General features: G+C 44.1%; 1 protein-coding gene across 2 annotated transcripts in view; it reads left to right on the top strand.

The window, feature by feature from the left end:
* IGHMBP2 (immunoglobulin mu DNA binding protein 2) overlaps positions 1-27,258 on the top strand; it is a 109,270-nt gene that overhangs the window by 14,119 nt on the left and 67,893 nt on the right. For both annotated transcript variants that reach the window (XM_073573896.1, XM_073573895.1), the window contains exons 2-4: positions 4,459-4,628; positions 9,924-10,116; positions 11,051-11,148. In XM_073573896.1, coding sequence (XP_073429997.1) covers positions 4,459-4,628; positions 9,924-10,116; positions 11,051-11,148 — 461 coding nt within the window. The remainder of the gene's footprint in view (positions 1-4,458; positions 4,629-9,923; positions 10,117-11,050; positions 11,149-27,258) is intronic.

Here is a 27,258-nt window from a genome sequence, read left to right as displayed (position 1 = left end):
GCATTATAGGTAGATGGTTGCCCCAGCTTAGGGGAAGGAATTTTTTTCCCTATGGAGAAAATTGGCTTCTACTCTGTGGGTTTTTTGCCTTCACCAGGATCAACAATGCAGAACAGCTGCACTAAAAATAGGCTGAACTAGATGGACATAAGGTCTTCCTTCAGCCTTCAAAACTATGTTATTATGTTATGTTACTATGATATTCCTGTCTGTTGCTAGGAACATTGCATCTTGTTGCTATGGATATTGCTGTCTGTTTCTAGGGACATTGCAGCTTGTTGCTAGGGATGTTGCTGTCTGTTGCTAGGGACATTGCAGCTTGCTGCTATGGATGTTGCTGTCTGTTTCTAGGGATATTGCAGCTTGTGGCGTTCTGTACACTCTAGGAGTGTGCGGCATCCTGTACACTCTAGAAGTATGCGGCGTCCTGTACACTCTAGGAGCACGCGGTGTCCTGTACACTCTAGGAGCACGCGGTGTCCTGTACACTCTAGGAGCACGCGGTGTCCTGTACACTCTAGGAGCACGCGGTGTCCTGTACACTCTAGGAGCACGCGGCGTCCTGTATACTCTAGGAGTATGCGGCATCCTGTACACTCTAGGAGTATGCTGCGTCCTGTACACTTTAGGAGTATACGGCGTCCTGTGCACTCTAGGAGTATACGGCGTCCTGTGCACTCTAGGAGTATACGGCGTCCTGTACACTCTAGGAGTATACGGCGTCCTGTACACTCTAGGAGTATACGGCGTCCTGTACACTCTAGGAGTATACGGCGTCCTGTACACTCTAGGAGTATACGGCGTCCTGTACACTCTAGGCGTATGCTGCGTCCTGTACACTCTAGGCGTATGCTGCGTCCTGTACACTCTAGGCGTACGCTGCGTCCTGTACACTCTAGGCGTACGCTGCGTCCTGTACACTCTAGGCGTACGCGGCGTCCTGTACACTCTAGGCGTACGCGGCGTCCTGTACACTCTAGGAGTACACGGCGTCCTGTACACTCTAGGAGTATGCTGCATCGTTTACACTCTAGGAGTATGCTGCATCGTTTACACTCTAGGAGTATGCTGCATCGTTTACACTCTAGGAGTATGCTGCATCGTTTACACTCTAGGAGTATGCTGCATCGTTTACACTCTAGGAGTATGCTGCGTCCTGTACACTCTAGGAGTATGCTGCGTCCTGTACACTCTAGGAGTATACGGCGTCCTGTACACTCTATGAGTATATGGCGTCCTGTACGCTCTAGGAGTATACGGCGTCCTGTACACTCTAGGAGTATGCGGCGTCCTGTACACTCTAGGAGTATGCGGCGTCCTGTACCTGCGCTATACTCGCACGGCGCACACACACACGTCCTGTGCACTCACGACTTTGAATTTCGAAGGTCATGTGTAATCCTGGATAACCTTGAATACTTTTTCATTTTTTTCCTAGTTATAATGTGTCTTTATATCTTGGATTTACAGACATTCTCTGTATATTCTTCCATCAGATATTTTTGTATACTGGTTTTGTCTCTGTATTTGGGCACAGCATTTACCGTAATATCTCCCTGTATTTGTGGGGATCGTCCTGCTCTAGTGTTTCCCTTGTATTGGTGATTGTATGCCCTCTTGTACATTATTTTTGTAATTTTTGATATGTAATAATAATGTATTCTATAATTTACAAAACTGTATCTTTATTCTATTTTTTTGATGAGGGCAGCTTACACCATTCTTTCTCTTTTTGTTAAATTATCTGCATCGGAGTACATCACCATTATTAGCGCTATGACATTTAGTGGGGAAACATTATAACAGTTGGTCGTGTTCTCAGCCCAATTTACAGTATATTTGTGCTTCGTTTTCTTTCTGTCAGCGATATTGCAGTCTGTTGCTGCAGATATTCTCGTTTGTTGCTGCAGATATTTCAGCATGTTGCTAGGGCTATTACAGGCTGTTGCTAGGGCTATTACAGGCTATTGCTAGGGCTATTACAAGCTGTTGCCAGGGATATTATAGGCTGTTGCTAGGACTATTACAGGCTGTTGCTAGGGCTATTGCAGGCTGTTGCTAGGTCTATTGCAGGCTGTTGCTAGGGCTATTACAGGCTTTTGCCAGGGCTATTAAAGGCTGTTGCTAGGGCTATTACAGGTTGTTGCTAGGGCTATTGCTGGCTGTTGCTAGGGCTATTTCAGCTTTTTGCTAGGGATATTATGGCTGTTGCTAGGACTATTACAGGCTGTTGCTAGGGCTATTGCAGGCTGTTGCTAGGGCTATTACAGGCTGTTGCTAGGGCTATTTCAGCTTTTTACTAGGGATATTACAGGCTGTTGCTAGGGCTATTACAGGCTGTTGGTAGGGCTATTTCAGCTTTTTGCTAGGATATTACATGCTGTTGCTAGGGCTATTACAGGCTGTTGCTAGGGCTATTTCAGCTTTTTACTAGGGCTATTACAGGCTGTTGCTAGGGCAATTTCAGCTTTTTGCTAGGATATTGCATGCTGTTGCTAGGGCTATTTCAGCTTTTTACTAGGGATATTACAGGCTGTTGCTAGGGCTATTTCAGCTTTTTACTAGGGAAATTACAGGCTGTTGCTAGGGCTATTACAGGCTATTGTTAGGGCTATTTCTGCTTTTTACTAGGGCTATTACAGGCTGTTGCTAGGGCTATTACAGGCTGTTGCTAGGGCTATTACAGGCTGTTGCTAGGGCTATTTCAGCTTTTTGCTAGGATATTACATGCTGTTGCTAGGGCTATTACAGGCTGTTGCTAGGGCTATTTCAGCTTTTTACTAGGGCTATTACAGGCTGTTGCTAGGGCTATTACAGGCTGTTGTTAGGGCTATTTCAGCTTTTTGCTAGGATATTACATGCTGTTGCTAGGGCTATTACAGGCTGTTGCTAGGGCTATTACAGGCTGTTGCTAGGGCTATTACAGGCTGTTGCTAGGGCTATTTCAGCTTTTTGCTAGGATATTACAGGCTGTTGCTAGGGCTATTACAGGCTGTTGCTAGGGCTATTTCAGCTTTTTACTAGGGCTATTACAGGCTGTTGCTAGGGCTATTACAGGCTGTTGCTAGGGCTATTACAGGCTGTTGCTAGGGCTATTTCAGCTTTTTGCTAGGATATTACATGCTGTTGCTAGGGCTATTACAGGCTGTTGCTAGGGCTATTACAAGCTGTTGCTAGGGCTATTTCAGCTTTTTGCTAGGATATTACATGCTGTTGCTAGGGCTATTACAGGCTGTTGCTAGGGCTATTTCAGCTTTTTACTAGGGCTATTACAGGCTGTTGCTAGGGCTATTACAGGCTGTTGCTAGGGCTATTTCAGCTTTTTGCTAGGATATTACATGCTGTTGCTAGGGCTATTACAGGCTGTTGCTAGGGCTATTACAGGCTGTTGCTAGGGCTATTTCAGCTTTTTGCTAGGATATTACATGCTGTTGCTAAGGCTATTACAGGCTGTTGCTAGGGCTATTTCAGCTTTTTACTAGGGCTATTACGGGCTGTTGCTAGGGCTATTTCAGCTTTTTGCTAGGATATTGCATGCTGTTGCTAGGGCTATTACCGGCTGTTGCTAGGGCTATTTCAGCTTTTTATTAGGGATATTACAGGCTGTTGCTACGGCTATTTCAGCTTTTTACTAGGGATATTACAGGCTGTTGCTAGGGCTATTACAGGCTATTGCTAGGGCTATTTCAGCTTTTTACTAGGGATATTACAGGCTGTTGCTAGGGCTATTACAGGCTGTTGCTAGGGCTATTTCAGCTTTTACTAGGGCTATTACAGGCTGTTGCTAGAGCTATTACAGGCTGCTGCTAGGACTATTTAATCTTTTTGCTAGGGATATTACAGGCTGTTGCTAGGGCTATTACAGGATGTTGCTAGGGCTATTTCAGATTTTTGCTAGGGATATTACAGGCTGTTGCTAGGGATATTTCAGCTTTTTACTAGGGCTATTACAGGCTGTGGCTAGGGCTATTACAGGCTGTTGCTAGGACTATTTCAGCTTTTTGCTAGGGCTATTACAGGCTGTTGCTAGGGCTATTTCAGCATTTTGCTATGGATATTACAGTCTGTAGGGCTATTTCTGCTTTTGCTAGGGATATTACAGGCTGTTGTTAGGGATATTACAGGCTGTTGCTAGGACTATTTCAGCTTTTTGCTATGGATATTACAGACTGTTGCTAGGGCTATTACAGTCTGTTGCTAGGGCTATTTCAGCTTTTTGCTAGGGCTATTTCAGCTTTTTGCTATGGCTATTACAGGCTGTTGCTTGGGATATTGCAGACTATTCCGCTTGATATAAGGAGCCGCGTAGGAGGCATTCTGTGCTGTCAGATATGTACATTAGACTCACAATTACTCATCTTTTCCTATATAGAATAGGACATAAGCAGGTGGTGAGATCTGCTCTACGGCGGTTCTTCCACTCGTCGCCATTAACCATGTGTTATCTCTCTGGTGCAGAGTCTGGCAGGAGTCCGTCTCCCTAAAAGAATTACAGAGGAAAGGAGTCTGCTTACTGAAGCTGCAGGTAGCAAATCAAAGCACGGGGCTGTACGGACGCCTTCTCGTCACCTTTACACCACGGAAGCATGGTACCGAGGCCGTGCTACCTACTAACCGCTTTGGCTCAGGTATCATTTGTATTACACTTTTAAGTACCCTCGTTCAGATGTGCATATTGGAAAAAAAAAAAAATAATAGACATTTTGGAATGTATACTGAATCAGGTCGGCTCTGTTCACATTTGTGTTTGTAGTTCAGGTTTTTTTTATTGCTATTCCTTTATTTTGATCCTCACATTTCAAAGGAGTCTAACAACCTTGTGTTGATGCAAGTGGAGTTCAGTGCAGGCATGTCAAAATATTGGGCCCTGATGGATGGGAGAGTGGCTGACTTTGTTTACAGTTTGTTGCCATGGAGATACATAAGTCAGCATAGCAGCTGTAAACACAAAATCAAGTGCAGTTCAGCGGCTGCTTCTTTTACTGATGTACGGTATTTTGTTTCTATGGTTTTGTACCTCTCTTTTGATTGTTCCATATTCATCTTTCCATTTTTATGTGTTTGTCTGTTTTGTTTTGTTTTTTTTTTAGTTCACCACTTTGGGCAGAGTTTAGGGTTTCCAAAAGTTTTCACTTGATTCATTTGCAACTTTTCAAAATGTTGTCACATATTTCTTCCAGTCCACCCCATCTGGAGTGATTTTATGCAGGACTAAATTTTTTGAGCACTTTTTTTGCAACATTTCAGCAAAACCTGTGACTTTTTATTCTACAAAGGCGCAAAACCTGTTGAAGACAAAAATAAAGAGTGTGTTTGATTTTGCGAAAAATTCCTGAACCCCACTCGCCATTTTTGATGAATAGTAGAATACAATTTATATACTATACACTCCCTGACAGAAGTTATGTCGCTTATCCATGTTATGTAAATAAAAGCTTATAACCTGACGTTACATTCATCCATTGGTTGTATAAATTATTCTTTTGAAAGCTGAAACTCTACGAAATGTGGTTTAGGTTAAGAAAATAAATTGCCATCAATGAAGAAATATTGATCATTTAATGGACACAGAATGGTCAGATTTTGGCAAGACAAAAGTTTTGTCGGCCACAGAAAGTAATGTGATATTCAAACAATTAACTTAAAATACAAATATATGTTGCATAACATTGGGGAATGAAGTTGTGGTGCTATTAGAGTCATATTTAATATTTTGTGTGACTTCCATGAGCTTGAAGGACTGCATCTATGTGGTTCAACAATGATTCATACAATTTATTAATGAGGTCATCAGGAATAGCCAAGAATGCAGTCTTACACGCCTCCCAGAGTTCATCTAGATTCTTTGGTTTTGTCTTCCAAGCTTCCTCTTTCATCCTACCCCAAACATGCTCTATGATATTCATGTCTGGTGACTGGGCTGGCCAGTCCGTGAGCACCTTGATCTTTTTTGCCTGGAGGAACTTTGCTGTAGAGATGGATGTATGAGATGGAGCATCATCCTGCTGCAGAATTTGACCCCTTTTATGATTTGGAATATAAGAGGTAGCTAATACTACTTGATATTTTAGGCTATTGATATTGCCTTTCACCTTGCAAATATTTTTCACACCTCCATACTGAATGTAACCCCAGACCATGATCTTTCCACCACCAAATTTAACTGTTTTCTGGGTGTATTTTGGATCCATATGGGCTCCAGTAGGTCTCCTGCAGTATTTGCGGCAGCGGTGGTGTAATTCTACTGAAGATTCATCAGAGAAATCCACCTTCTGCATCTTTTCCAGCGTCCATCTGTTTAGCAGGCTGTGGGACTTTGCAAATGCCACATGGTTTTTATTTGCCTTTTGTTTAGTGCTGGCTTCTGGTCACTGATTCGACCATGGAGGCCATTTCGAGACAGAATCCTACAAACTGTTCTAGTTGACACAGGGACTTGAGGTGACAAGGCCTGTTGGAGCTCTGCTGCAGTGGCAGAGGGGCTTGCGTTGGATTTTCTAACCAACAAACGTTCCTCCTGAGCAGTTGTCTTGCGGGGTCTGCCGGACCTGGGCTTGTCTCTTTGAATCTTTTTTTTTAATTCTTTGTACTTGATGCTGAGACACATTAAAGGTGCCAGCCACCTCTGCAGTGGATCTGGTCTTCAGCCTCTTGATAATCCAGGCTTTGGTCGCAGGGTGGATTTTTGGCATGTTGTCAGAGCTCAAGTTTTAGCTCAAGTGAAGGTCTGGGCCGGTGCTGGGTTTCTTTTTATACACACCCACTAATTAACCTATCATTTACAGAGCACAGGTGAGGATGTAAACTAGGATTGGGTGCATTATATGACCAGGCGACAAAACTTTTGTCTTGCTAAAACCTGACCATTCTGTGTCCATTAAATGATCAATATTTCTGCATTGATGTCAATTTATTTTCTTAACCTAAACCACATTTCGGAGGGTTTCAGCTTTCGAAAGAATAATTTATTCAACCAATGGATGAATTTAACGTCAGGTTATAAGCTTTTATTTACATAACATGGATAAGCGACATAACTGCTGTCAGGGAGTGTATACACAGCACCCATTCAGAAATCCGCTCACCGGTGACCCCCGTCACGTGATTGCGGGTCACTGGTTTGTTGTCTTGACAACTAGAGGTCTGTGGTTGTCTGTGCCAGCTTGCTGTGAGCGTCACCCAGTGGTCGGCGCTTATAGCAAGTGAGTAATTATGCTATATAGAGGCCATCTGAAAAATATGCTCCATATAATGGTGCACAAAAGGTTAATAATGGCCCAATAAGATGCTCCATAGAATAATATGCCCCATATGCTGCTCCATAAAGGTTGATGGCCAGATAAGATGCCCCATATAATGCTGCATAAAAGTTGATGGCCCCATATGCTTCTGCTGCAATTAAAAAAAAAAAATGACATACTCACCTCTCGTCGCTGGGGGACTGGTGCCGGTGTCCTGAGCAGACGGGGACATCGGCGCGCTATGGGGGCCAGGTCCCGGTGTCTCCACTGGCTCAGGGCCCCAGCACCTGCGATATCCACCTGTACTCGTTCCACCGCCATGCAACGCTCTGTCTTCTGGGTCTCTGCAGTAACTGTTCAGGCAGATGGCGCACTTACCACGTAATCGCGCCCTCTGACCTGAACGTCACAGCCAGGGGATGCGGAAGACAGAGCCCGACGGTGGAACGGGCAAAGATGAATATCGTATGTCTCCCCCCGTCATACTCACACCCTCCGGCACGGTCTCTGCACTTGCATCTCCGATGGCCTCCGGCGCCGGCAGCTCCTTCCAGTGTTCAGCGGTCACATGGTATCACTCATTAAAGTAATGAATATGCGCTCCACACCTATGGGAGTGGAGTGGCGTGCATATTCATTACCTTAATGAGTGGTACCACGTGACTGCTGAATACAGGAAGAGCTGCTGCGCCGGAGACCATCTGAGAAGCAGGGAAGTGCACAGACCGCGCTCCCCCGCCTACCTCCTGGGACAATGACTCTAGTATAAGCCGAGAGGGGGGCACTTTCAGCCTAAAAAAGTGGCTGAAAATCTTGGTTTGTACTTGAGTATATACGGTAGATTATTATCTTTTCGGCCAACAGGTGAGGAATATGGTTGCTTATTATTTTAATTTTTTAAAATGGACATTGGCTTTAGTGGATTGGGCATAAGGTGAGTATAAATGTTTTTGGTTAATTTAGAGTCATTAACCCTTTAGTGACCGAGACAATTTTGACCTTAATGACCGGGCCAATTTTTACAATTCTGACCACTGGCACTTTATGAGGTAATAACTCTGGAACGCGTCAAAGGATCCCACTGATTCTGAGACTGTTTTTTCGTGACATATTGTACTTCATGTTAGTGGTCAAATTTCTTCGATATGACTTGGGTTTATTTATGAAAAAAATGGAAATTTGGCAAAAATGTTGAAAAATTTGCAATTTTCAAACTTTTAATTTTTGTGCCCTTAAATCAGAGTCGTGACACACAAAATAGTTAATAAATAACATTTCCCACATGTCTACTTTACATCCGCACAATTTTGGAAACATAATTTTTTTCTTGTTAGGAAGTTATAAGGGTTAAAATTTGACCAACAATTTCTCATTTTTCCAACAAAATTTACAAAACCATCTTTTTAGGGACCACCTCACATCTGAAGTGAGTTTGGGGGTCAATATGACAGAAAATACCCAAAAGTGAAACCATTCTAAAAACTGCACCCCTCAAGCCGCGCAAAACCGCATTCAAGAAGTTTATTAACCTTTCAGGTGCTTCACATGAACTAAAGCAATGTTGAAGAAAAAAATGAACATTTTACTTTTTTCACAAAAAATTTACTTTAGACCCAAACCTTTTTATTTTTACAAAGGTATCAGGAGAAAATGTAACACAAAATGTGTTGTGTAATTTCACCTCAGCACGCCGATACCCCGTATGTGAGGGAAAACCACTGTTTGGGCGCATGGCAGGGCTCAGAAGGGAGGGAGCACCGTTTGACTTTTTGAATGCAAAATTGGCCGGAATCGATGGCGGGCACAATGTCGCATTTGGAGACCCCCTGATGTACCTAAACAATGGAAACCTCCCCCAATTCTAACTCCAACCCTAACACAACCCTAATCCCAACACACCCCTATAATTAATCCCAACCCTAACCACAACACCACAACCGTAACCCTAGCCCCAACCCTAATCCTAACTGCAAAGAATGGAAAAATATACAATTTTTTTAAGTTTATTATTTTTATCTAACTAAGAGGGTGACAAAGGGGGGTTTGATTTACTATTTTTTTATTTTGATCACTGTGATAGGGTCTATCCTAGTGAACAAAATGAGCCAATAGGAAAAATCTCCTATTGTTCCCGGGTACTGGCCAGCAGAACTCGGCAGGCGCACTAATCATGCGCCCGCCATGTTTTTCTAGGAAGATGACGTGTAGGATCATGGGACAGAGCGGGAGGGTCGGGGGATGGCGGAAGTACCTGTGGGGCTCAGGGGACCCCATTTCTCTCTCCTCTGGTATGCAAGATCATATCAGAGGAGAGAGAAATTAATGGAAAATCTGACTTTTTTTTTGTGATCGCCGTTATTCGGTGATAGATTAACATTGGTCAGAGTGCAGTCCAATTATTTTTTTATCGAATTGCACTCATCCGTTTTTCTCGTGAGTATGAGCCCTAATACTGAAGCTCTGCTTTCACGCAAAGAGGAGAGTCCGCCCTGCCAGGAATCGGGAAGCAAGGAGAATGGAGGGTTTTGAGCTGAACAACAGTCAACTTAAGAATAACCCTTTAAGGATTGGTCATTTGTGCTAAAGTCCTCGGAAAAAAAATCTATCATGCTGTTAGCTTATTATAAATTTCTTTCATATCATCCTATAAAAAGTATAATTTGTGCCTTGTCTTGGTTGCAGGTGATATTGTTGGACTCTACGACTCTAGTGCCCCGAAAGAAGCTATCGCTACAGGGATCGTGTCCGGCATTACACAGAGGATTATCAGTGTGGCCTTTGATGAAGCTAATAGTGATACGTTAAATCTGGGCAGCGAGGCCAACTATAGGCTCCTGAAGTTAGCCAACGATGTCACCTATAAAAGGATCAAAAAGTAAGAATGGTGGGATTCTTAATAGTTTTTCTGGAAGTTTTTTTTTTAGGCTCTAAATAATGGAGCCTTAAAGGGAACCTTATCATATCCCCCATGCCCTCTCACGCAGCAGCATTCTCCCATGTATGAGCAAATTCCCTGCCTATCCAGCCCTGTATAACGTTACTGAGCGAAAACAAGGTGTAAAAAAAAAACTTATATTTCCCCCGTTTCCTACGCTAATGAAGCTTTGACTAGTCGATGGGGCGTTAGTTCCCTAGAGTATTCATCCCTTTTTCCATGTTATCATGCCTCTATGGGTTTAATAACATAAATTACAAGAGCGGCGGCGCGGCTCATGCAAATCTAGTGCATGCGTCACTGGCTCCAGGTTTACACTTCCCGGCTTCAGAGGTGCACTGCGCATGTTTGGAAGTTTAGAAGATGGCTTCCGGTCATGCGCAGTGCGTCTCTGAAGCCAGAAAGCGTACACTTTTTCTCAGAGACGCTTTGCTGCCGCCTGAATGAGCGACGCGCATGCACTAGATTTGCATGAGCAGCGATGACGCAAATTATGGTCCAAATTTGGTTATGAGAACATGGAAACAGGGCTGACTAGTCTCAGGCAACGAACGTCCTATCGACTAGTCAAAGCCTCATTAGCATCTGAAATGGGGAGAATATTATTGCTTTTTTATGCCTTGTTTTCACTCAATAACGTTATACAGGGCTGGTTAGGCAGGGAATTTGCTCATACATGGGTGAATGCTGCGGGGTTGGAGGGCATGGGACACAGGTTCCTTTAATGGAATAATTCCACAAACATCATCAATGATTCATATTCCATTGCTCATAATACAATTCTCCAATATAGTATTTATTATAGCTCCATACAGTCATTTACTTTTTTTGCAAATCAGATCATTTTTTATTACCTGCGTTTGTTTTGCTCCAGGGCTTTGACTGCGTTGAGTCAGTATCACGGTGGACCTGCCAGTGACCTGATAGATGTCCTCTTCTGTTCATCTCAGCCTAATAGCATCAGACTACCAGGTAAGATTACCTTGTTACCAGGTTTCAGAAAAAAAAATGGCACATGCTTTATCTATAGTCAGACGTTACATGAAAGCGTGACCGTCGTTTTAATTATTACTTTAAAAATCAATTATGCGCGTGAAAAATATGAAAATTTGGAAAACGTCTTCGCAGATAAATTTGCCTCTTTCTCCTCGAGGTCTCATCATTCATGCTCAAAATTGACTATTTTTGGATTGTTTGTGTTTTTCCAGCATTATCTGAGATGGTAGCTTTCTTATAAATTAAATAAAAAAAAAACCTCCCATTAAAAGAACTTGTATCATCTAAAAAAAAAATCATCTGATTTTTTTTTCATTCCTTTTAACATTTTTACAAATTAATACTGCATAAAAGTGTCCTGAGGGAATGCGTAATACATGCATATATTAGTATTGTGATCATGCATATTACAGTAAAGAGGATAAATACATCCAACTCTAAACACACAAAACAAATTGATGGGTGATCCAACAAGGCTGCCCCATAACTAAGGATACAAAGTACAAGCAACGTGATATGTTATTATTATTTATCATTACAGTGGCATTGTAAATGTTTGGGCACCCCTGGGCAAAATTACTGTTATTGTGAACAGGTAAGCAAGTTGAAGATGAAATGATCTGTAAAAGGCCTAAAGTTAAAGATCACACATTGCCTTTGTATTTTAGGATAGATATATATTTATAGGAAACACATGCAATCCAGCAGGAAATGAGGTTCCTTTTCATTAAAATTTAATGTTTATTAGTTCATCAATAAAAAGTGGATGTGCAAGAATTTTCTCGCACATTGCAGCATAATGCACATAGAGCAGCGTTTCTACCAACTCGTTTCGACAAACGTCTTAACCATGATTCCACTTTTTATTGATGGACTAATAAATATTGAATTTTAAATGAAAAGGAACCTCATTTCCCATTGGATTGCACTTGTTTCCGGTTTGTCCCTGACCGGCTGCTCAATCTTTTTCCGGGTCATGTGACACATCAAACTCATTGAGAATTTCACAAGGAAAACAATGGTGTGCTTGGTTTTAACTGCAAATCTACCAAGACCCGGCCGTCCCACTAAACTTTCATCATAAACAAGGAGAAGACTGATCAGAGATGCAGCCAAGAGGCCCATGATCACTCTGGATGAACTGCAGAGATCTACAGCTGAGGTGGGACAGCCTCTCCATAGGACAACAATCAGTCGTAAACTGCACAAATCTGGCCTTTATGGAAGAGTAGCAAGAAGAAAACCATTTCTCAAAGATATCCATAAAAAGTGTTGTTTAAAGTTTGCAACAAGACACCTGGGAGACACACCAAACATGTGAAAGAAGGTAGTCTGGTCAGATGAAACCAAAATCGAACTTTTTGGCAACAATGCCAAACGATATGTTTGGCATAAAGGCAACACAGCTCATCACCCTGAACCCACCATCCCCACTGTCAAACATGGTGGTGGCAGCATCATGGTTTGGGCCTGCTTTTCTTCAGCAGGGACAGGGAAGATGATTAAAATTGATGGGAAGATGGATGGAGCCTAATACAGGACCATTCTTGAAGAAAACCTGTTGGAGTCTGCAAAAGACCTAAGACTGGGACGGAGATTTGTCTTCCAACAAGACAATGATCCCAAACATAAAGCAAAATCTACAATGGAATGGTTCACAAATAAACGTATCCAGGTGTTAGAATGGCCAAGTCAAAGTCCAGACCTGAATCCAGTCGAGAATCTGTGGAAAGAGCTGAAAACTGCTGTTCACAAACGATCTCCATCAAACCTCACTGAGCTCGAGCTGTTTGCCAAGGAAGAATGGGCAAGAATTTCAGCCTATCGATGTATAAAACTGATAGAGACATACCCCAAGCGACTTGCAGCTGTAGCAGCAAAAGGTGGCACTACAAAGTATTAAGATAAAGGGGCCGAATAATATTGCACGCCCCACTTTTCAGTTTTTGAATTTCCACAAAAATTTTAAAATAACCAATAAATTTCGTTCAACTTCACAATTGAGTCCCACTTGTTGTTGATTCTTCATCAAAAATTTACATTTGGTATCTTTATGTTTGAAGCATGATGTGTGGGAAAAGGTTGAAAAGTTCCAGGGGGCCGAATACTTTCGCAAGGCACTGTATTCTGACTCATGGATATGTAGAACGTATGGTGCCTGGATAGACCTCTCTTTCTGGGCCCCTTCCGTATCGACCTGTACTCACGTTCATACCGATTAATCAGACAGCTTAACTCAGCCACGATCTCATGTAAGAAGACTCCAGGAAAAGAGGGATGCTTTAACTGAAATTCTTGTATTATGATGAAAGCAGCAGGTAAAAAGGAATATTCTTCAGAGGACATGTAAGAAGATGCATACAGATGGAGGGACGATCACAAAAAGGAGAATAAGGGAGGGAACAAACATACATCACAGGACTACAGGGAGAGAGTTGGAACAAAATACAGGGAAAGGCAAACTTCTGCCTAGCAACAGATGATGCAACACAAGCAATGCAAATATTAAATGATTTCCCAAGTCGTGGGACATGACACTCCCCGTCTGAAATCCTTGGATTTCACGATGTCCTTAATTCTTCGAAGTCGTTCGAACCTGAAAAACAAGAGAAAAGAAAAACATGCATGCAATAATAAACATCAAACATTCTTAAAGTCCAACTCGTTGTTGTTGACCCGTAGATCACACCGGAAGATAAGTCCAAGTCTATTAAACCCATCTTCGGATTGGGGAAGCCGCAAACATGCCAACTCTTCCACCAACCCAGCAATCCAATGGCAATGTTCAAAGTTCAATCCAATGGAAAATGTCAATGTTCAATAAAACTGGGGAATGAGGAGGAATGCTCCCCGCCGTGAGCAACGTCCAGGAGCAATGTTCAGTTCATGTGACGTCCTTCTTTGGCAGTAGCAGCACGAGATTGGTGACCGGACGAGGAAAGTTCGGGTAGAGCCCCCTTTTGTCACCTTAACTTCTGTCTTATGCGTCTTTCCGTCCTCGCTGGGCATGACCTTGGTGATAAGATCCATTGGCCAGTCGTTACGATGAGCCTCTTTGTCTTTTAAGAGAACAAGGTCTCCGTAGAAGGTAAAGGAATCAATTGCAATGTCCATTTCGTCTCTTACAACTTCAGCAATTTCTACTGCCAGTACTGCAGCGCAAAGTTCGAGTCTGGGTACAGAGTGTGCAGGCTTCGGGGTTAATTTGGCCTTACCCAGGATGAAACCACAATGCACCTTATTAGCTTCTAAGGTCTTCAGATAAGCTACTGCGGCTATGGCTTCTGTAGATGCATCACAGAAAATATGAACTTCTCTTCTGATTGCAGCCAAAGATGATCTTGGAGAATAACAACGTGGGACTTGGAGTTGCTCTAAGAACTTCAATGACTTCTTCCATGTCTCCCACCTTTGCTGTTTCTGAGTCGTCAGTGGGGTGTCCCAATCGGTGTTCTCGGCAGTGAGCTGTCTAAACAGTATCTTGCCTTGAATAGTGATGGATGCTACAAACCCGAGAGGATCGTAGATGCTGGTTATGACAGATAGTACTCCTCGTTTGGTAAAGAGTTTGTCACAGGGCGACACTTGGAAGGTGAAGGTGTCCTGTTTGATATCCCACAGTAGACCAAGGCTGCGCTGTGTGGGAGGAACATCAGAACCTAGGTTGAGGTCCTTTAGGTTCGTGGCATGGTCCTCAGATGGAAACGCGCTCATTACCTCTTGACTGTTAGAGATGATCTTGTGGAGTCTGAGGTTTGATGTGGATAGCATTTCCTGTGTCCTGGAGAGTAGGTCAATTGTCTCTTCACTTGTGGGCAAGGACTTGAGCCCGTCGTCTACGTAGAAGTTCTTCTCTACGAATTGACGAGCATCGGATCCGTACTCTCTCTCACCTTCCTGGGTTGTCCGTCTCAGTCCGTAGATCGCCACAGCAGGTGAAGGACTGTTGCCGAAGACATGGACCTTCATCCGGTAGTCTATGACTTGATTGTTGACATTGTTGTCTTTGTGCCATAGGAACCTAAGATAGTTTCTGCTGTCTTCCTTCATGATGAAGCAATGAAACATCTGCTGGATGTCGGCCATTATAGCAACAGGTTCTTGTCTGAAGCGGATCAATACTCCAAAGAGACTGTTGTTCAGGTTGGGTCCAGTTAGTAGCAGGTTGTTGAGAGAGAGGCCTTCATACTGAGCACTGGAGTCAAACACCACTCTGATCTGGTTAGGCTTGCGAGGGTGATAGACGTCAAAGGATGGAAGGTACCAACATTCTTCTCCTTCCTTCAGTGGTGGCGCAGGTTCAGCATGATCTTTGTCAAAGATGTTCTGCATAAAGTCAATGAAATGCTTCTCCATCTCTGGTTTCCTCTTTAGGGTACGCTTTAAGGATGAGAACCTTGCAGTTGCTTGCTGCAGGTTGTTCGGCAACCTCGCTCTTGGGAAACGAAAGGGTAAAGGAGCTACCCAACTGTTGGAGTCATCTTGAACAAATTCTTTGTCCATAACCTTTATGAATTCTTTATCTTCCCTTGTGGGTGCTAACTTGTTGTCTTCACTTGTGGAATCGAACACTGTTGACCCGAGGTTTTCGTCCCAGGGCTGGAGCATGTTCATGTTGTTGAAGGATTCCTGTTGCCTCTTGGTGTTGCTCACTTTCTCTTTCACCCAGTAATGATGTGGGCATGGCTGAAAATGAGTGCTGCGACCATTTGGCAAGATGTGTGTTTTGTAAGAGGAGATGTTATTAGGTCTCTTCATCTTGTGTATGCAAACATCGCCTATAATTACCCAGCCTAGATCAAAGCGTTGGGCAAATGGTGCGTCGTGTGGTCCGTTAATTTGCTGACGTACCTTGTGCAGCCGGAGAATGTCTCTGCCAAGCAGAATCAGGATATCTGCGCTGTTGTTGAGGGCTGGTATCTTGTTTGCTATCCCCTTGAGATGTGGGTGATGAAGAGCAGCCTCTGGCGTTGGGATCTCTTCTCGATTGGATGGAATCTGGTTGCACTCGACAAGTGTAGGTAAGGGTATCTCTACGGTGTTTTCGAGGGATGTCGCTATAAGACCACTGGCCCTTCTCCCAGAGACCTCTGTAACACCGCTGCAGGTACTTAAGGTGTAAGGGTAAGCATTTCCCTTTAAGTTAAACATATCAAAGAGTTCTGACCTTGCAAGTGATCGGTTGCTCTGATCATCCAAGAGGACGTACACCTTCACGGCTTTCTCTGGGTGACCGTTGGGATATACGTTCACCAGACAAATCTTCGCACAGGACTTGTCCCAGAGACCTTCTCCGCAGACTTCTGTGCATGAAGAAGATATTGTGGTATGACTTGCAGTTTGAGCTGCGTCCTCCCCGCCATGGCTCGTGGTGGGGGAAGGAGTACGTGTAGAGTCTGGACGGTATGGGTGGAGTGCTTGTACGTGATCCTCACTGTCACACTCCATACACTTAATTGTAGTTTTACAGTCTTTAGCAAGGTGTTCAGTAGAAGCACAACATCTGTAGCATACCCCAAACTTCTTTAGAAGTTCCTTGCGTTCTTGGAGCGGTTTCTTCCTGAAGCCGATGCACTTTTTTAAGGGATGTGGCTTCTTGTGGATGGGACACTCACGATTTGGGTTCTCTATCTTTTCACCCTTGTTCTTGCCTGGGGCTGATGTTGGTAAGGGAAGAATATCCGTCTTCTTCACTGACACTGGACCCCTGCGGTTTCTGTCATTCGAGCGTGTGCTCACGTATTTAGAATTAGGTGAAGCTGGGCCACTGGATTCTCCGTAGGAAAAGCTTGGGTCATTCTTACGCTCTGCAATGTCTTTTATAAACTCACAGAAATAGGAGAACGGAGGAAATGACACTTGATGGTCTTTCTTGTATTTTGACCCTATTGTAGTCCACTTCTCTTGTACATTGTATGGTAGCTTGGAGATAATGGGGTTTACTCCACGAGCAGTGTCCAGGTAGCTGAGGCCAGGTAGGTGGGTGTCTGCCTTGGCCAGCTGGAGCTCTAACAGCAGGTCACTGAGCTCTAGGAACTTTGAACTGTCCTTGCTTGATATCTTTGGAAAACTCTGTAGTCGCTTGAACAGTGCATCCTCTATGGCTTCTGGACTGCCAAAGTTTCTCTCTAGTCTTTCCCATGCAGCCATGAGACCAGCCGTTGGATTACTGATATGTACAGACCTGAGTCTCTTGACACGCTCTGTGGATTGTGGTCCTAACCATTTGATCAGCAGGTTCAGCTCTTCCGCAGCAGTGATGCCGAGGTCACCAGTTGCGATTCTAAAGGCACTTTTCCAACCTCTGTAATTTTCAGGTTGGTCGTCGAACCTTGTGAGACCGGTTTTAGTAAGTTCACGGCGAATCATGTACCTTGCGAAGTCGGACATGTCTGTTCTTTCTGACTTAGGATTCACAATTGTAGGCTGAGCGGTGTTGTACATAGGTGGAGATGTCTTGGCCTTGAAACATGGGGAAGTATGGAGTGGCATATGCATTTAGTCCAGCAACTGGTTTGGTGGGTATAGTTTCTGCTACATGTGGAGGTGGCACTGTGTGGTTGTCGAGGGTATAATGACCTGCCGGCATATTGGGTTGCATGTAGGTATTAGCCTGTGGAGTTTGGTGAGATGCAGGGTTTTGGCGCATACTGGAATATGAAGGAAGTTCAAGTTTGGGAGCATTGTACTGACCTTGAATGCAGGATTCTGTAAGTGGATCGGCATCCTGGAGCTCTGGAGAAGCGTCAACACCATCAAGATCTGCGGTTCGCCATCTTGGCTTAGCACGTAGTCTCTTGTGCGTTCAATAGGGTCTTCTGCTTCCATTTCACACAAACTGACGCTGTCTCTTTGACTCCCACTGATAGCCTGCTCGAGTACCTTTAATTCTGCCATGGCTGTTGCATGCTCACATTCCTTCTCTAGAGCTTCCTTTTCCGCTTTCATGCGTGCCACTTCTGCATCCATTTCTGCAGCAGCTGCATCCATTTCTGCTCTCTTTTGTGCAAAGGCAGCTTGTACCTTAGTAGTTTCAGCCTTAGCACGTGTTCTTATAAGCTGCTCAGTAAGAGTAGAATATTTTGATGAACTTGACCTAGATGAACGTTTTGAGTGCTTACACGATTTGGATGTGCGAGTTGATGCATCTGGTGTTCATGCGATTCTAGCCTCTATCTTGGCTTTAATGTCACGTACAGTGCAGTCTCTTTCAGAATTAAGCTGCTGGAAACCTTGCAATTCGTTTAAAGTCTCTGGGAGATTCAGTTTCTTCAGGAGAATAATATATTGGTCACTCTTCTCCATATACATTTGGTATGCTGTGCATAATTGTTCTAGGACTCCCTCTGGTGGTAACTCATGAGAAGCATGCCTTGATGCAGTGTCTATATGACTCAGCACTTTCTTCCATACTGAAGACACATCACTATATAATTCACATTTTGCAGTCTCTAAATTCTCCATGACTTTCCATGTGTGTTTGACTGTACGTTTTCCCCTTTCGCTAGATGGTGGATGGGGGTCTGGGTCTCTTTCCTGTGCTTGTAAGTCTGGTAGGGACATTGTATTCCTTGCTTCAGACATGATTAGATTGCAGGCAGGAAGAGTTGATGATGAGGGTTATACTTCCCACTGTTCAGCAACAGGAAATACACAGAGACTCTGCACAGAGTTGATACTTTGTATCTAATGCTGGAGCAGCTGCAGGGTCCTGTGTAATGATGGGAGTTATATTCCTCTCTGTTCAGCTGCAGTGGCTTCTATGCATGCTGGGGTCTGGCTGGAACTGGGTTACAGTCTATCTGGAAAATGTCCTTTTCCACTGAGATTCAGCACAGACCTTGAGTTACTGTCTCTGAAGGCAGGTTATTCCTTTTTACTATTCTGACTCATGGATATGTAGAACGTATGGTGCCTGGATAGACCTCTCTTTCTGGGCCCCTTCCGTATCGACCTGTACTCACGTTCATACCGATTAATCAGACAGCTTAACTCAGCCACGATCTCATGTAAGAAGACTCCAGGAAAAGAGGGATGCTTTAACTGAAATTCTTGTATTATGATGAAAGCAGCAGGTAAAAAGGAATATTCTTCAGAGGACATGTAAGAAGATGCATACAGATGGAGGGACGATCACAAAAAGGAGAATAAGGGAGGGAACAAACATACATCACAGGACTACAGGGAGAGAGTTGGAACAAAATACAGGGAAAGGCAAACTTCTGCCTAGCAACATATGATGCAACACAAGCAATGCAAATATTAAATGATTTCCCAAGTCGTGGGACATGACACACTGTATATGTGTATATATACTAGCTGAAGAGCCCGGCGCTGCCCGGGCATAGTAACTAACTGTGGTTAGTTATAACAAATTATAATTATCCTCCGTCCCATAGTCCCGTGCCCATATACCCATCATACATATCCACCATCCCATAGGCCCGTGCCCATATACCCATCATACATATCCTCCATCCCATAGTCGAGTGCCCATATACCCATCACACATCCTTCATCTCATAGTCCCATGCCCATATACCCATCATACATATCCTCCATCCCATAGTCCCGTGCCCATATACCCATCATACATATCCGCCATCCCATAGTCCCGTGCCCATATACCCGTCATACATATCCTCCATCCCATAGTCCAGTGCCCATATACCCGTCATACATATCCTCCATCCCATAGTCCCATGCCCATATACCCATCACACATATCCTCCATCCCATAGTCCAGTGCCCATATACCCATCACACATGCTCCATCCCATAGTCCCGTGCCCATATACCCATCATACATATCCTCTATCCCATAGTCCAGTGCCCATATACCCATCACACATCCTCCATCCCATAGTCAACCATTATGACATCGTAATGAGCGGCAGGGCTTGCAACCTATGATGACATCAGCGTCGCCATGGCAACCATTATGACATCATAATGAGGGGCGGGGCTTGATACACACTTTTTCCCCATTATGTAGATAGGGGCAAAATTGTTTGGTGAATTGGAACGTGCGGGGTTAAAATTTCGCCTTACAACATAGCCTAGGACACTCTCAGGGTCCAGACGTGTGACTGTGCCAAATTTTGTGGCTGTAGCTGCGACGGTGCGGATGCCAATCCCGGACATACACACATACATACATACAGTGGGGCAAAAAAGTATTTAGTCAGTCAGCAATAGTGCAAGTTCCACCACTTAAAAAGATGAGAGGCGTCTGTAATTTACATCATAGGTAGACCTCAACTATGGGAGACAAACTGAAAAAAAAAAATCCAGAAAATCACATTGTCTGTTTTTTTTTCATTTTATTTGCATATTATGGTGGAAAATAAGTATTTGGTCAGAAACAAGCAATCAAGATTTCTGGCTCTCACAGACCTGTAACTTCTTCTTTAAGAGTCTCCTCTTTCCTCCACTCATTACCTGTAGTAATGGCACCTGTTTAAACTTGTTATCAGTATAAAAAGACACCTGTGCACACCCTCAAACAGTCTGACTCCAAACTCCACTATGGTGAAGACCAAAGAGCTGTCAAAGGACACCAGAAACAAAATTGTAGCCCTGCACCAGGCTGGGAAGACTGAATCTGCAATAGCCAACCAGCTTGGAGTGAAGAAATCAACTGTGGGAGCAATAATTGGAAAATGGAAGACATACAAGACCACTGATAATCTCCCTCGATCTGGTGCTCCACGCAAAATCCCACCCCGTGGGGTCAGAATGATCACAAGAACGGTGAGCAAAAATCCCAGAACCACGCGGGGGGACCTAGTGAATGAACTGCAGAGAGCTGGGACCAATGTAACAAGGCCTACCATAAGTAACACACTACGCCACCATGGACTCAGATCCTGCAGTGCCAGACGTGTCCCACTGCTTAAGCCTGTACATGTCCGGGCCCGTCTGAAGTTTGCTAGAGAGCATTTGGATGATCCAGAGGAGTTTTGGGAGAATGTCCTATGGTCTGATGAAACCAAACTGGAACTGTTTGGTAGAAACACAACTTGTCGTGTTTGGAGGAAAAAGAATACTGAGTTGCATCCATCAAACACCATACCTACTGTAAAGCATGGTGGTGGAAACATCATGCTTTGGGGCTGTTTCTCTGCAAAGGGGCCAGGACGACTGATCCGGGTACATGAAAGAATGAATGGGGCCATGTATCGTGAGATTTTGAGTGCAAACCTCCTTCCTTCAGCAAGGGCATTGAATATGAAACGTGGCTGGGTCTTTCAACATGACAATGATCCAAAGCACACCACCAGGGCAACGAAGGAGTGGCTTCTTAAGAAGCATTTCAAGGTCCTGGAGTGGCCTAGCCAGTCTCCAGATCTCAACCCTATAGAAAACCTTTGGAGGGAGTTGAAAGTCCGTGCTGCCAAGCGAAAAGCCAAAAACATCACTGCTCTAGAGGAGATCTGCATGGAGGAATGGGCCAACATACCAACAACAGTGTGTGGCAACCTTGTGAAGACTTACAGAAAACGTTTGACCTCTGTCATTGCCAACAAAGGATATATCACAAAGTATTGAGATGAAATTTTGTTTCTGACCAAATACTTATTTTCCACCATAATATGCAAATAAAATGAAAAAAAAACAGACAATGTGATTTTCTGGATTTTTTTTTCTCAGTTTGTCTCCCATAGTTGAGGTCTACCTATGATGTAAATTACAGACGCCTCTCATCTTTTTAAGTGGTGGAACTTGCACTATTGCTGACTGACTAAATACGTTTTTGCCCCACTGTACATACATACACACACTTGAGCTTTATATATTAGACTAGCTGAAGAGCCCGGCACTGCCCGGGCAAAGTAACTAACTGTGGTTAGTTATAGCAAATTATAATTATCCTCCATCCCATAGTCCCGTGCCCATATACCCATCATACATATCCACAATCCCATAGGCCCGTGCCCATATACCCATCATACATATCCTCTATCCCATAGTCGAGTGCCAATACCCATAACACATCCTCCATCCCATAGTCCCATGCCCATATACCCATCATACATCCTTCATCCCATAGTCCCATGCCCATATACCCACAATACTTATTCGCCATCCCATAGTCGAGTGCCCATATACCTATCACACATCCTTCATCTCATAGTCCCGTGCCCATATACCCATTGTCATGGTTAGGACATGGTTAATGTCCTGTTCTCACAGGGTTAACTTTTGCCGGCCTCTCTTTGGATCTGGGAGGGGTATTTATACTCACTTCAGACTAGCATTCTCTGTCAGCTATACTGTTATTCTGGCTGTGTGTCTGACCGACCCCCCTGGTGTGCATCTACTGCGTTGCTTGTTTGATTCCCGTGTATGACCCGGCCTATCCCCTCACTCTGAACTCCGTCTCACGTTTTAGGTACTATTGTCTTCTCTGGTTCTGACCTCCTGGCTTGGCTATTGTAAGCTCCGCTACCGTCTATTGCCCGTTCTGGTTTTCTGAACTATTGCTACGTCCTGACTATCCGCTCTGTCTAACCCTTTGGTACTGTCCTGCTATCTCGTGCATTGACCCCGGCTTGATCTGGTTTTCGCCCCTGTCTATGCCCCTTGGTAACTTGTCCCGTAGTTACCTGTCTAGGAGTTTCCCTGCAGCTCCTAGCTCAGTGGAGCTTAGGCCACGCCCCCAGCAGTCACATGCTTCAGGTCCTGATAGTTTGAAGCATGCATTGTCACCGCTGCTGCCCTGCTCCACAGGTATCTGTGAGCACGGTTTTTTGTACTCAGAACATGCGCATTGGCTCAGTGAGCGAGTATAGTGCGGTGTTCCTGACATCCATCATACATATCCTCCATCCCATAGGCCCGTGCCCATATACCCATCACACATCCTCCATTCCATAGTCCAGTGCCCATATACCCATCACACATCCTCCATTCTATAGTCCCGTGCCCATATACCCATCATACATATCCTCCATCCCATAGTCCAGTGCCCATATACCCATCACACATCCTCCATCCCATAGTCCTGTGCCCATATACCCATCACACATCCTCCATTCTATAGTCCTGTGCCCATATACCCATCATACATATCCTCCATCCCATAGTCCAGTGCCCATATACCCATCACACATCCTCCATCCCATAGTCCAGTGCCCATATACCCATCACACATCCTCCATTCTATAGTCCTGTGCCCATATACCCATCATACATATCCGCCATCCCATAGTCCCGTGCCCATATACCCATCATACATATCCTCCATCCCATAGTCCAGTGCCCATATACCCATCACACATCCTCCATCCCATAGTCAACTATTATTACATCTTAATGAGCGGCGGGACTTGCAGCCTATGATGACATCAGCGTCGCCATGGCAACCATTATGACATCATAATGAGGGGCGGGGCGTGCTGATGCCAATCCCGGACATACACACACACATACATGCATACATACACACACTTGAGCTTTATATATTAGATATATATATAGTGGTGTAGTGACCACTGTGTCCGCTGGGGGGCGCTGTGGGGATGTCCCAGGACGAGAGTATAAGCATTTCCAGTGTCCTGAATGATTGTAATGTGTCTCAAGCTGAATGACTGTTATTTATCTCAAGGTGGGTGGCCTTGAGATGGAGACATGTGTGGATCAGCAGTGATACTGCTGAGGTGCTGTTTCAATGTGTCAGGGACTAGTGACCTGCAAACCCACCCAGGGGGTGTGTTTAAGAATGCTATTCCAAAGTGTGTGCATGGTTCAAGGACCTGTGATGAGGTCATAGCCATGTGACCCGGTGGGCGTGGCTACGGACCATATAAGGTGGCCAGGGTAGGTCACATGAGGTGAATGCCTGGACCTGGTTGGTCCGTTGTGGAAGGTCCCACTGGGAGATGGGGATTCCTTTCCTGATAGCACGTGAATGCTGGATGTAATGCCTGCCAGTATCTGAGAGTTCCCAGGGGAGGGAATGAATGTCTGGAGTATGAAGCAGTCGTGAGGTAAACCCTGACTGGGTGAGATAACTTGGTGGCTAGAAAGCCTGCGCATTGAACATTGCATAACCTGTATGACGACAGGATAAACAGAGTGAAGCTCTGTCATGGACGCTATGCTGTGTATATGAACTTTATGTTGCTTGCCTTGGCTTATGCTGCATAATAAACCGCATGGACTGTTATTATTTTGTGGAAAACCCGTGCCAGATCTGGTTTAGTGGCTGCTAAGCGAGTGTCCCCTACTTGAATAACAGCGCTACCTCACAATATAGATCATTTCATCTTCAAATTGCTTAGCTGTTCACAATGCAATAACACTAAAAGTTTACACGCCATTGTGGATCACTATGGGTTCCATGTTGCTGTACATGTTATGAGGGTTTACATGGAAAATACAGATATAAATGACAATGAACAGTTACAGACTAGTTCATAGGGAAAGAGGACCTTGCCCTCGTGGGCTTACAGTCTACAGGGTAATGGGGAAGGAGACATTAGTTTGGGGAAGTTTCCGCAGCTTAAGTGGTAGTGAGGTGGCAGCGGGGTTATTGCAGGCTGTTTGTTTTCTTGAAGGGATGAGTTTTCAGATTATGTCTGAAGGTTTCACCTCTGGGTATTCTGACATGTTGGGGCATGGAATTCCAAAGAAAGGGGAATGCTCAGGAAAAATCTTAAGAGGCCATTTGATGAGGAACGTACAAGTGTAGAGGACAGAAGGAGTTCTTGTGAGGACCGGAGATTACTTGTCAGGAGGTATCCGGAGATTAGTTAGGAGATACATGAATGAGACAGATTATGGGCAGCCTTGTGGGTCAGTGTTGGTAGTTTAAACTGAATTGGGAATTGGAAGCCACTGAAGGGATTGGCAGAGGCATAGCAAAGGGAGAGATTAATTTACGAGGCAATGGAGTTAAGGATGGACTGGAGAGGTACAAGATTGTTAGCAGGGAGGCCACAGAGGGGGATTTTTTCATAGTTAAGGTGGGAGATGATGAGGGCATGCACTATCATTTTAGTAGATGCAGGGTCGGGGAAAGGAGTTTGTGTTTGAGTTTTTTGAGTTTGATTGGCAGTAGGTGGTAAGAGCTTGAAAGTATGGTTTTGGAACTTAACAAAGTCAACTGTTACATCGATCCAGAAGACTTCCGTTACAGGGGAAAGAGTAATGTAATTTATTGTGATAGAGAGGTATGATAGGGAGTGTTGGGTGAGACGGGGGAAAAATGAGGAGTTTGGTTTTGTTCACATTGAGTTTTAGAAAGCGTGATGAGAAGAAGGAGGATATGGCTGATAGACACTCTGGGATTGTGGACAACAAAGAGGTGATGTCTGAGCCAGAGAGGTAGATCTGAGTGTCAACAGCATACAGGTGGTCCAGAAAGCCATAGCACTTTCATTCATCTCAGGGCAAAGGTATAGATGGAGAAGAGCAGGGTCCCCGGGACAGAGCACTGAGAAACACCAACAGAGAGAGGGTGGGATGAGGAAGTAGTTTGGGAATGGGAGATGCTAAATGTGCAGTTAGTGAGGTAGAGGATGAGAGGACATAGTGACTTACTGATGTAGTGGTTGTGCCAAAGGATGGTTTCCTCAGGTTGGGTGTGATGACTGCATGTTTGTAAGATGAAGGGAAGACACCAGAGGTTAGTGATAAGTTGAAGAGGTAAATTAAAGCACCAATTGAATGTCAGGTGAGAAATCAATGGGATAATGAATCTGGTGAACGCCTGGAGTATATCTAAAAAGAGTTCCCAGGTTTGATAAACCCTATCAAACTTAGATTGCCAACAACCCTATTGTGTTGTAGGTTGAGTTCAGTGACAGTCTGTCAAAGTGTAGGGCCCTGAGGGAATGCAGTATGGCTGAGTTTGTGTATAGTCCTCTGACATGGAGGTAAATGCGTCAGCAGCCGTAGACCCAAAATCAAGGGCAGAGTGCAGGCGGTTCTTCATATTTAATGATGTTTATTGATGATAAAATTTATTGAGTTGCTATTTGGTAGCAGACATTGATGTAAAGGTGGTCACAGTATCTTGTAGCGTCAGAGATGGGATCGCTTTCATTATGTAAAACAGACTATACCGACGAGACGTGTTTTCTCTTTTGAAGAGGTGTAGGAATTATGGAGCCTTAATGTTTTGCAGACTTCGGAATCTATTACTTTGTCCATTTCTGTCTAACTTGACCAGTGTTGAGGATTTGAAGTCAGCAGTTGATCAATTTTAGTGTGAATAGTGCAGAATCATTGCGGGATTTTTTTTGGTTTCACTGTGAATTTTCTGCCGTGGAAAGTCCCCAACAGAAAGGTTGTGTGGGAACATACCCTTCTTAATTAGAACCCAAACCTGGATTTGGAAAAGCAAATAAAGAACTTTGTCAAAGAGACCTTTTAGGCTTTGGATTCATGGTAAAAGTGGTTGTCCAATCTTCTGCAGGAGTGGAAAGCTTCCCTACCTCCATACTTGTTGGCGGGTCATGTGCTCCTACTTGATTGACATTTTAAGACTTGAGCGTTGTTGCACCTTTGGTGTGCTCCCCTGGTGATGCACAGGAATAGATGCCTGATTAAGCAGCTTTGTAGGAAATCATAGGTTGCAAGCTCAATAAAAAACAAGCCCTTGTAAGCACTGCGCATGTCCAACCACCGCTGATAATGTGCAGCCCTGACTGTTTTTTTAGGCAAAAGAGCAGCAAGTAAAATTTTTTAAAAATTCCTCCTGACATCTGTACATAGATATCTTTCCATACCATGTGCTAAATAACCCTCCCATGGTAAATGACCTCCACACATTCTGCCCTTATGAACTATGACCACCCCACTGTCAGCCATTCAGCAAGCTTTGTTGTAAACAGGCGATTTCCCATTGTTTTAGAATTCCATTGTACAATTTTTATGTTAATGAGCCGCATGTGTAATGGGGCCGGCGCTGCACTTACATCTCTCTTGATTTGCTCCCTCTTTCTCTGCCTGCCAATGAACTCTGGTCATTGACTAACTCACTTTTGCCTCAGTGGTCTGCCTCCCCCACGTGAGATCTTGCACAGATGCTGTCATTCCCTGGGGTGGCGCATGCGCAGATCGATTACTCTCACAAGG

The sequence above is a fragment of the Dendrobates tinctorius genome, unplaced genomic scaffold (assembly GCF_039654945.1).
Source record: "Dendrobates tinctorius isolate UK_male_01 unplaced genomic scaffold, ASM3965494v1 ptg000037l, whole genome shotgun sequence".
Classification (NCBI taxonomy): domain Eukaryota; kingdom Metazoa; phylum Chordata; class Amphibia; order Anura; family Dendrobatidae; genus Dendrobates; species Dendrobates tinctorius.
This window is presented reverse-complemented; position numbering and strand designations above follow the sequence as displayed.